This window comes from Stegodyphus dumicola, chromosome 1 (genome assembly GCF_044657685.1).
Source record: "Stegodyphus dumicola isolate Sdum_Otavi_A_Nest chromosome 1, ASM4465768v1".
In the NCBI taxonomy this organism is placed as follows: Eukaryota; Metazoa; Arthropoda; class Arachnida; order Araneae; family Eresidae; genus Stegodyphus; species Stegodyphus dumicola.
The window spans coordinates 130,784,862-130,797,355 of NC_140768.1; the positions used below are offsets into that span (position 1 = coordinate 130,784,862).

Consider the following 12,494-nt stretch of genomic DNA (forward strand, 5'->3'; position numbering starts at 1 on the left):
CATGGTACAGGAAAGATTGTCTACCTTAGCTTTGCTCAGTGTGGAGCAGCAGGTTGCCCAGAGTATAAATTTTGATGAACTAATCGATAAATTTGCAGCAGCTAAAGCTAGGAAAATTTCACTTTGAAATTAGTGATTACATTTGAAACATTATACATGAAACTGTCATTATACATTTTCAAGTTATTATATTATTATATCCAATAAGATGTTTAAGTTTTCGGAATTTATATTTGAATAATATTTTAGAATAATCATATTTTCGAACTATCATTATTGTCTTCAATATTTTACTACGTTCTAAGTTGGTGACTTTAGAGAAACTTTTAAAGTATACGCTTAAAAGTACTTTAAAAATTAAAATATTTAATAATTTAAACTATTTAAAATTTAAAATATTTCATATTTTAGCAAATTATTATTATTTTAAACAATTAAAATGTTATTATTTTTAAAGTTTTCTTTTCGCTCCCCACTGCATTTTGGCAGATGGGGGGGGGGGCGAAATCTTCACTTGTCTCCGGGCGCTGATAACCCTAGCTATGCCTCTGCCATCAAGAATACAAGGTACAAGTGCATATAAGAATCGCATACTAGCATTTTAGAATGATGCACTTAAAAAAAAGAATGAGAACTAAATCAAAAGGAAGGTTTTAGTGAAAATTTTAAAATGCAAAAAGAAATATAAATCTGATTATAAAATTTTATCTTCACATATATATGTAAATGTATGTATATATAAAGATTAAAATAAAGCACATTGTATCAATAAATGTATATGAAAAATATTCATTTCAGCAATTAAAAATTACATTTTTTTTTCAAGCTCTTAACATGAATTTCTGTATTTACATTTTCTGTAACAGAATCAGAAGGACTAGCAACAGTCTCTACTTCATTACAATTAATAGATTTCTTTTTGCGTTTTTTCTTAGTACACATTTCTAACTGATAAGTTTCTCCTGTTTCCTCCTTTTGCTCTCTATTCTAATTTAATTTCTCCACAGTTATTTTTTTGATAATGCTTTAGTGAATCTTGTACATCTGTCTTATTAGATTTGTGTTTCATTTTGCATTTCTTTTTAACATGAGTTTCTGATGTGCAAGTTTCTTTTCTTTCCAAGTCTACATTTTCTGCACCAATTGCAGCAAACCTGTTTTTCTCGTGATGTTTTTGTGCAGGAAATGAAAAAAAATCATTACTTTCCTCACAATTACCTTTCTCTTCACCATTACTACTTTTATATTGTATGTCTCTATCATTATATTTGTGCTTCTTTTTGTATTTTTTCTTTACATGAGTATTTGATTGATAAGGTTCTTCATTTTCCATTTCCTCTAAATTTACATTACTTGTAGAATATATATTTCTGTTATGTTTTTCGGATGTAGATGAATGAAAATTATCACCATCTTCATATTTTATGCTCTCATTTTTCTCTTCCCTATTATCTGTCTCATTATATTTGTGCTTTTTTTTTGCATTTTTTCTTAACATGAATCTCCGACTGATGTATTTCTGTTTTTTCCATTTGCTCTAAATTTACATTGTTTTTATTTCTATAATATTGTTTTTGTGAGGTACATGAATGAAAATCATCACCATTTTCATTTTTTACAAAGTTATTCTTCTCTTCACCACCAGCTGTCTTTCCAAAGCTTTTTTTCTTTTTGTGTTTTTTCTTCATGTGACATTCTGACTGATGGGTTCCTTTTGTTTTCTCTAGATTTAGATTCCCTAAATTATTTGTAATGGAATTATTTCTCTGAAGTTCTTCTTGTAAGACAGGTAAAGTAAAATCACCCTCCTCACAAAAATTTTTCTTTTCATTATTACTAGTTTTATACTGAATATCTGTCTTAATCTTGTGCTTCTTTGTAAGCTTTTTCTTAATAACAGTCTCTGACTGAACTTCTTCCTTTTGCTCTGAGTTTACATCACCTGCATTAGTTTCAGACCAGTTATTGTTTTTAAATTGCTTTTGTGAATTAGATGAAAGGAAATCATCATTCTCACTATCAATTTTTCTTTTGCTTTTATTTTTCTTGTGCTTTGACATTTTGATCAATGTATTGGAATTACTTACCTTATTAAGTTCAGTTCTCTCAAACATAGCAACAAAAAATCCATTTGTTAAATTTTTATCAGGATATGACCTTAAACATAAATTCCCATACTCATATTTTGGAGAACCTCGAACAGACCAATCGGGCATTATGTTCACTAATGTAAATTGATCTTGAAAACTATTTAATGCTTCATGTACAACATACTCATTTTCTTCTTCTGTAATAGAGCAGGTGGAATAGACAACTCTCTTTACATTTGGGAATTTAAGGGCATGCTTTAATAATACTATTTGAAATCCTGCTAACTTTTGCAAACGTTTTTCATTTTTGGAATTTTCAGTATCTGTAGCAGCATCCATACGATTAACCATTCCTGAGCCTGAACAAGTTGGATCCAGAAGTATATAATCAATATTTGAGTTTTTGTCATCAGCAGGATCAACTGTTCGGAAATCTTTACAATAAGTCTTACATATTTTAACATTACCATGTATTAGTGTGCTTTTGAGAATATCAAGCCTATCACTGTCTTTTTCATATGCAAATATTTGCCTGAAAAACGAAATAAAAATATTACTTCTTCATGCATTTGATATTTATTCATTTATAACTTTTCTATGTATTGATTTTATTCAATAAAATTAAATCAATAAACTTTGAATACCTGCATAATGTCTGTAACGTAAAAAAAATGGCACAAATAACAGACACAAAAATAATTTTATCACATGCAGTTAAGTATAACTATACAAAATTCTATATAGATTGAATGATTTTGTTATTTGAAGTATTACGTCAATAATGCAGCACTAACTGCTTCTTGCAATACATCAAAGTATAGCCTCAAAATTCACTTTTGTTCCAATTTTAAGACTACAATTTTATTCACTTCACCTGGTACATTCAATTTAATTATCTGAATCAGTCTAAGCCTAATATTCAAGTGACATTCTGATAGAGATTCATTCATACGCGTGAAGAAATGTGAAAATTCAAAACAAATCACTTACTCAATTTTGATATAAAATAATCAATGTTTAATGGCACAGTCTATTTAGATATAGGTCAGTTTATTACATAATTTGCATTTATAACTCATGAAAAAGTCTTGATAGTAAACATTACGTTATCCATTAAAAACTGTTAAAATAACAGATAATTTTGATAAATGATAAAATTTAACATTGTACTGAAGCATATTTTAACACATTCAAAAGTCGTTAATCTGGAATAATCTATAATCTGGACATCAAAGCTACAAACTTTCTGCACATGCGTCAACGCATAATGCGTTCACGCATGCGCGTAATACTTTTATGCATGCACGTTTAATATATAACGGACAGTATAAGCTAAGCTAAAATGACCTAATTATCTATTTCAGTTAATGTTGCAGATTGCGTTGTTCCTTAATTTTTGAATTGGATCTAGCTTATTATTTTTTGCTAGAGCAATTTTATAAAAGTAAGCTTGAACTTTCGATTATATCAAATAGAATTTCCGATGCTGGATCTACAAAGCGAAAGTACGTTTCGAAAATAACAAAAAATGGATAAAACAAAAAATGGATAAAGGCATATCCTTTGTTTCTCTAACCATTCCGAAATCTGTTTATCAATTTCCCGCTGCTCTGCGGGGGGGTATGTTGCGGCGCGCAATGAACTGGAAGTTGATCTGTATCTTCAGGGCAGATGTTTCTATTTTATTCAGCTTATAATTCCTTACTAAATGTAGTATTTCATCTCGATGTATTCCGTCTTTGATATGACTTAAATCGAATTCCTCGTCATCATAAATATCACAAGTACACATCAAACAGTTTTCTGGTTGCAATTTTCTAATTTCGACTATGCGTAATGTATGCTTTACGCATGCGCGCGTTGAAAGAAATATTTAATAAAGTAAACAAATAAATATTAAGCTTTTTTTTTTAAATTTTGATACCTTTTAGATCATAATTGCTCTTTATTTCATAAATTACGGTTTCATATTTTTAATTTTATAATTTCTGCATGCCATCTTACCAGATTTAAAATGATTATCTAAAATCCAGAAAAATCAATAATCCGGAATCGCCGAAGTCAATTACGGTTTCATATTTTTAATTTTATAATTTCTGCATGCCATCTTACCAGATTTAAAATGATTATCTAAAATCCAGAAAAATCAATAATCCGGAATCGCCGAAGTCAATTACGGTTTCATATTTTTAATTTTATAATTTCTGCATGCCATCTTACCAGATTTAAACTGATCATCTGAAATCCGGAAAAATCGATAATCCGGAATCACCGAAGTCCCGACGAGTCCGGATTAAGGACTTTTGACTGTATATGAAAGCTAAATATTTTAACATAAAACACAATAACTCTTCTTTAACAGCTAAATTAAATGTCCTTCAACAAGTTTAGCAAAAATAAAACTAGAATTTTGTTCCATTATTTTAAAATCCAAAATAATTTTCTTTGAATAATACTCATTTTCTCTATCTTAACTTTAACATCTTATAAATTTAGACACATCTCACTGAAGTTAGCTTAAATTCATTTTTTTCACAGAATACTTATAGTTTTCTCTATAATTAATAATTATAATCCCTTTCAGGTAAACTTCGTCCCGTTTCATGCTGACTATAAATTTATTGCCCCACATTATGAGGATAAACATTGTGATTTCTCCTAATTCACTTCTTGGTCTCTGTCATGCTAATGATAATACAGCCAAAATTTACCTAAAACTACAACTAAAAAGGGGGGGGGAAGATAGAGAGAAGAACAACGAGTTCTAATCTTCAATTAGTTTCTTTAATTATTCATTAGTAAATTTCACATCGCCCAGTTATTTTCTCCTTTTATCTTCAAACCACATGACTTTATTTATTCTCCTCTTTCATTTTTGCTGAATTAGAATTACTTAATTCAGGTAGAGCACAGAAGGGCTATTTAACTTAGCTCCAACCCATTTTTGACTAAGGGTCCCTAACAAGGAATGAAATCGGAGAACTGTATAATCCCTGAAGATATTAATTCAAGTTTAAAACTACAGAATCTGTTTGAAATCAAGGCTAATATACATTATCACATATAAGTTAGTTAAGTTTCATTCAGGCATTTAATTATGACTAAAGATCATGTGACTATCTGCCTAGGAAGGAATTACTTTATGGAATATTTTTTTGGTGGAAACTTGTTTATATTTATACGAGTATAAATTATAAAAAAAGTTTGAAATTCCAGTCTATATTGGTAGGTGAGGCATTTCAGTACCTACTCAGCCATTAATATACCTCACCGTTTACAGAATATATATTCTGTAAATATATACAGCATTACTGATGAATAATCTAAAACAATCAGTAAATGTAATATAATAAGCATTTTGTGTTTTAAATTTTAGTGGTAGATTTTTAATTTTAGAAAGACATACTTATAAAAAATTTAAGAAGCAGCAACTGGCTATTTTCTTATTATTAAAAATTACAAAAACAAATTACAGATAATATATGCGAAGAAAAATTAACATGTTTTTAATAATCAGAAGACTAACAGTTACCTCAAACTCTCAAACTACATACTTGCTTATGTAATTATTTAATAGCTATCATAATACTATAAACAATATTGATAATTATGGTAAAATATTGCAACTCAAAGAAAATTCTTCTTAGAATTATGATTTCCCGTTTTATTTGAATGGGAATCTCAATAAAATGTGCATCATAGAGAAACATCAACGGACCTGATTTTAAATAGTTTTACAAAAAAAAAAAAAAAAAAAAAGATCATACATTTAAAGCAACTTGAGAATTTTTATTGCAAATAAACCTGGCAGTTCAAAATTTTTAACTGTATAACTAAAAAATTTCTATATAAACCTCACTGGTTGTCCTTAGATATCAAAATTGTATTGTGTTTCCATCCAAATGTATATTGGATCATGTCTAGGCTGACTGTATGAATGGCAATACGTGATCAATTAGCAACAGGTGGTTATTTTCCATAAATCAATCAAAATTATGTCAAATGATTGTAACACTTATTACATTTTGCATAGTACAATGTGCATCATACTTTAATTGCATGGTCGCCTTTTTATACAATATTTCTTAACTATTTTGGTATACAGTCAAAAGTCGTTAATTCGGACACCCATAATCCGGACCTCAAAGCTAAAAACTTTCTGCGCATGCGTATAGGCGTTTAAGTGTGTGCGTAAGACCTTTACGACTGCTCATTTGCATGTGCACAAGCGCAGAATACGTTTTCGCTGCGCGTTTAATGTATAACGGACGGTATAAGCTAAAATTATATAATTGTCTATTTCAGTTAATGTTGATGATTGCATTGTTCCTTAATCTTCGAATTGGATCCGGCTTATTATTTTTTGCAGACTGTAAGAGCAATTTTATAAAAGTAAGCTTGAATTTTCGATTATGTCAAATAGAATTTCCGATGCTGGAGCTCCCAAAGGATCTACGAAAACGAAAGTATGTTTCGATGTCCATCAAACAAAAAGTGGAATTGCTCCAAAAAATGGATAAAGGCATATCCTTTGTTTATCTAACCGTTCCGAAATCTGTTTATCAATTTCACGCTGCTCTGCGCGCGCGGGGGGGGGGGGGGGAGAACGTGGCGGCGCGCAATGAACTGGAAGTTGATCTGTCAACACTATCGTTATCTTCAGGGCAGATTTTTTATTTTATTCGCTTATAATTCCTTATTAAATGTAGTAGTTCATCTCAATGTACTTTGTCTTTGATATGATTTAAATCAAATTCCTCGTCATTATAAATATCACAAATACAAATCAAATAGTTTTCTGGTTGCAATTTTCTAATTTCGGCTATGCATAATGTATGCTTTACGCATGCGCGCGTTGAAAGAAATGTTTAATAAAGTAAACAAATAAATATTAAGCTTTTTTTTTTTTTGTAAATTTTGATACCCTTTAGATCATAATTGCTCATTATTTTATAAATTACGGTTTCATATTTTTAATTTTATAATTTCTGCATGCCATCTTACCAGATTTAAACTGATGATCTATAATTCGGAATCACCGAAGTCCCGACGAGTCCGGATTAAAGACTTTTGACTGTAATTAAGAAAATTCATATATCAAATGGTGATTTAAAACTGCATCCATCTATTCTTATGACTCGCTATTACATACATTACTCTTATATACATTTTATGCATAACTGTAATTAGAATAGTAATAATTTACAATTTTATTAACACTTCAAAGATAACTGAATTTTCTCTGCAATCTGCATACTATTTAACAGGCATGAAAGTGCAAGTTGGCAAAAAAAGCTGAACAAAACGCGGACACAAAATTACACAAAAACTAAATACGCACGCGCGACCTCAAAAAACCACATTTTAATAAAATATCAACCTTTTAATAAAAAACGTATGCATATAATTAAGCTAAAATAATACTTGTACTTACTATTTTGCTATTAATTTTATCTTTTTATAGAAGAAAAAAAAAAAAAAAAAAAAACAGTAAATCACCAAGAGATTGTAATGAATTAACCTTCTTTAAGATGCTCTTTATGTAACTTAATTTAACAGTTGATACATGAATACTGTACACAACATTACAACACACTAATATACATATTTATGTTATATATTACTGCCCATTTCCAGGCAATGAGAAGTTTTAGATATTATATATATATATATATACATATATAACTGTTACTATAGCTTTCAATTATCTTCATTTTTAGTTCAATAAACAGTACTTTATATAACACAAGAAAAAGTAGTCATATGAGATAATATAGTCACAAAATAACATAACATATAGTTAAAGGAGGAATTTAAAAAATAACTATTTTGTCTGTCTCACTCGAACTTTTTTTTTTTTTTTGCTACTTTTGCAGCCAACTTTTCTAATTTCTGTTTGCGAGCTAGTCTCAATTTCTTTTCAGCAGCTTTTATACAATCCATTGATACTTCTTTATTTTCTGCAATGTTTAATTGCTTTTTTTTTTTTTTTTTTTTTTTTTAGATTCTCGCTCCTCTTTTTTTTATCTCTAGCTCTTCTTTGTACAGTTTATGAGCATTCCTTAAATTTTTACATAGAGTTTTGTGTACTGCAGAATGCAAGTGGTTATCCGTATGTCTGACAGATGGCACCAGCACCGATCGCTGAAATTATTGAAGTCAACTCTTGTTTGATGGTTGCTTGCTCTTCTTTGATTCGATATTCGTACGCATCTAGTTCCGCCTTTCCACATAAGCCCCACCTACTTCGCCTTGATGTAAAACAATGTATTTCGCGATCTCTCATGGACCTTATAAGAGATAGACTAACCCAGTGGGTGGGGTGCGTGTCACCGTCATGTCCGCAAGAAAGAGTAGGGACGATCTGGTTTACTTTAACACTGAAACCTATTGCGTTTGTATCACATAACTGTTTTTAATTATTAAATGTGATATGTTGTATAGTAATGAGATTATGAAAGTCACGGTTTTTTTCAAATAGGATTTAATACATCTCATTAAAGAACATTTTACTGCATTTCGTGCATTTTCTTCACGCGTAATTCTTGTACAAACATCTTTACTTAAACGGTAAAAACTCTTAAGCAAAAAAAATTATGAACTTAATTTTGCGTAAAAATAAAGTAAAATTAAATAAGATTGATGGTATGTGATGCTTTGAAATAATTAAGGTAAAATTAAACAAGATCTGATTTTTTTTTTTTTTAATTTAATGAACATTTTCAGGCAGTGATTTTCAAAACTATAATAACACTACAAAACAATTATTTATTTGATTATGTCATCATTAAATTATTAACATTAAAGTGGATTATTTATTTTAGTGATTTATAAAATTTGGAGCATACAATTTTTTGAGTGTAATGAAGGGGAAAAAAGATAAAATCTAGAAGCACTCAGATTATATATTATGCCCAAAAGGAACCTTTTTGCAACATTTTGTGTGTTACCTATATTTATTGAATATCATGTTCTTTGCCCGTAAACCACATTTGAAACATCTCCTGTAACATTTGAAAGCAGCATATCTTTAGAATTTCCGCACTGGAGATAAAAATGTTATTTTTCGTAGTGTTGCCATTGCTCGCTTTAAAATTGTTGAATTTGTTAATCAAAAATCCGTTAAACCTTTACCAAATATGAAATAGATAATAAAACAAATTCGAAATTCGGCTGTCCAGATGCCCATGTTCGGGTGGAGGATTACATTATTCAAAATTTGATGGCTCTAGATACTGTCGTTTTTGCCACAGTGCGAGAAACATACATGTATTCATGCAGATTCTTCATTATTTAATTTATTTAAATATAATACAGGGCAATAATATTTGGTAACAACAATTTGCAAGGAGATGCAGAGATTTACAATGAAACAGCGCAAAATGCCGCTTCGAGCCAATAAATAAAATTAACCGTAAATAAAAAAAAAAATCTTATGCAGAACTAAAAATAAATTAAAAAAATAATCACTGTAAAATACAAACAAAATTAATTATTATGGTTAAATACAATTTTAATATTAGAATTAAATGTATAAAAATTAAGGAGTCAAAAGTGTCTATCAGTATGATGTATTATGAAATATAATTGAAATAAAATTCCTTTATAGAAATTGTGCACTAATACTCATCTACAAATTAAAAAAAGCAGCCCAATTTAGTATTTTAAACAAAACTTTCAAAATTTTGTTTTCAAATATTTTAGTATTTTTTACTTATTTACACCAATAAAAAGCATAAAAATGCTTGTTTGAAATTTTCTATTAGTTAAGATTAAAAATATTATTTTCTAAAAGAAGTAATGTCAAAAGTCGTTAATCCGGACTCGTCGGGACTTCGGCAATTCCGGATTATAGATCATCAGTTTAAATCTGGTAAGATGGCATGCAGCAATTATAAAATTAAAAATATGAAACCGTAATTTATGAAATAAAGAACAATTATGATCTAAAGGGTATCAAAATTCACAGAAAAAAAAGGCTTAATATTTATTTGTTTACTTTATTAAACATTTCTTTCAATGTAAGTTGTTTAAGTTACTTTGTGCTATGTGATAATACTTTCTCTTTAATTCTATAAACAGACATAATTTCTTCTTCAGTTACAAAGTTCCACTGTTCAAGTCCTATAATTGCTGTGTCGAAAATACCGACTAATTTGTCAATCGAAATTTTTTCGTTTTCAATAACCTCTGCATCACTTTCTTCACTATCGGAAGCGAATTATAATGACGAGGAATTTGATTTAAATCATATCAAAGACGGAGTACATCAAGATGAAAACTACATTTAGTAATGAATTATAAGCCAAATAAAGTAAAAACCTCTGCCCTGAAGATAAGGATAATGCTGACAGATTAACTTCCAATTCATTGCATGCCGCGGCGTTCCCCCTCCCCCCTGGCCGCAGAGTAGCGTTAAATTGATAAACAGATTTCAGAATGATTAGAGAAACAAAGGATATGCCTTTATCCATATGTTGCAGCAATTCCACTTTTTGTTTGATGGGCATCGAAACATACTTTCGCTTTGTAGATCCTTTGGGATCTCCAGCATCGGAAATTCTATTTGACATAATCGAAAGTTCAAGCTTACTTTTATAAAATTGCTCTAAGAGTCTGCAAAAATTAATAAGTGGATCCAATTCGAAGATTAAGAAACAAAGTAATCTGCAACATTAACTGAAATAGATAATTTTAGCTTATACCGTCCGTTATACATCAAATGCGCATGCGTAAACTTATTATGCGCAGCCGTAAAGGTCTTATGCGCATGCTTCAATGCGACGCATGCGCAGAACATTTGTAGTTTTGAGGTCTGGGTTATAGATCATTCCGGATTATTGGTGTCCGAATCGACTTTTGACTGTAGTTACAAATTTCCTTACAGCATAGGAAAAGCTAAAAAAATGTCTACCTCTGAAAGCATGCTATAGCTCTATAATTATTTGGAACGCTAATTATGCTTGATAAATATGCTAAATTTTTAAAAAATCAATCTCATTTTCAAAAATAAAAATATAGAGAAATTCTAATTTGTGAAATGAGGCGCCACAACCAGCTTTCTCTTGACAATTATACACAGCACAATAGGCAACCACTGTTAAATTTCGGCAATTCGTCCCTACTCCTCCAGATGTGATCAAGGTGACAGCCGGGAACGCGTCAGACGAAGGAGAAAACTCATTTGGGTTAGTCTATTTCTTATAAGGTCCATGTGATCTCTGGCATGATATAAAGTTTTTTTACAAAGAAAAGATGGAGAGAGCCTGCCCTTCGTTTACCCCCCCCCCACCACCACCACCACACACACATTTGCTGGTCGCGATTTCTCAATGGTTCTACATTGATCTCAGAAACAGCCCGGGTGACGTTTAAAAAAGCGGAATTCCGCAAAAACACAGAAAACTTTCATGCCTGATTTAACCACAATTATAAATATTATACAATTCAGTAATAAAAATTTAAAACATGGCATAATTTTGTTAGAAATGCAAGAAAAATCAAATAACCTTTCTACTATAACTCAAAATTTCAAAATTACCCTTGATTTTTCATGACAGCAGCTATATGTGCAGTTTTCATTCCTGGTGCAGCGCATGCATCCACAACATTAGACCCACGCTGTGGTGAAAGAACACAAACAGGAATACAACTAGACTAAAAGAAAATATTCAGTATGATTATACAGATATTAAACAACTTTATTTTTGAAATTTACAAAAACAGATTGGCAAGTAATACATGAAATGAAAAGAAAACTATTTAGTTACTTTAAGAAATGTTTTACGTGTATAACAGTTTGGTTGTCTGAAGAAAACAATAACTGAACTTTTGTTACATTTCTTTCAACACATCCTTTGTTACTATCTCCACAACACTGATTATGCATTTTTTAATATTGTCATGTAGATCCAAAAGCGATGAAAACAACGATGGAATAGTAGGAACATCTTAATATAATTTCAAAGTGAAAACTCAGTAAGATCTAATGAAATAAGAAGGCTGGATTCAGAAAATAAGTTATGGAGCCACCCACTGAAACTTATTCTTTGACAGCTCTTCATTCACAAAACGTAACACTCCACATCAACATTTTGTGGATCAAAAACATTAAACTTTGGAAATCTTTTCATTTGACAGGTTGTATAATATGATAATTAAAGCAATGGAATTATGTTCATCTGAAATAGGGTCAATCATTCTAAATAATGTAAATGTAAAACTTGCTTATACCTATTTAAAATGAATTTGCTGTATTATAATAAATGCATTGAATTCAATACTTATTTTCTTAAATGTTCCACTTATAGCATTTTTAATAACTTTATAAAGATGTTTTTAACAGAAATTTAAAGAGAATTTGTTGTGTTACAATAAATGCATTAAATTAAAACACTTATTCTT

The 12,494-nt window shown here is 29.8% G+C and overlaps 1 protein-coding gene across 2 annotated transcripts in view; it reads right to left on the reverse strand.

Annotated features, from left to right (window-relative positions):
* Positions 1 to 769: 769 nt before the first annotated feature.
* Positions 770 to 12,494, reverse strand: part of Nsun5 (Nop2/Sun-like domain containing protein 5) — a 34,753-nt gene continuing 23,028 nt past the window's right edge. For both annotated transcript variants that reach the window (XM_085820611.1, XM_035349503.2), the window contains exons 5-6: positions 11,632 to 11,747; positions 770 to 2,622 (exon numbers count right to left, since the gene is read on the reverse strand). In XM_085820611.1, the coding sequence (XP_085676737.1) occupies positions 1,461 to 2,622; positions 11,632 to 11,747 (1,278 nt within the window). In that variant the 3' untranslated portion in view covers positions 770 to 1,460. The remainder of the gene's footprint in view (positions 2,623 to 11,631; positions 11,748 to 12,494) is intronic.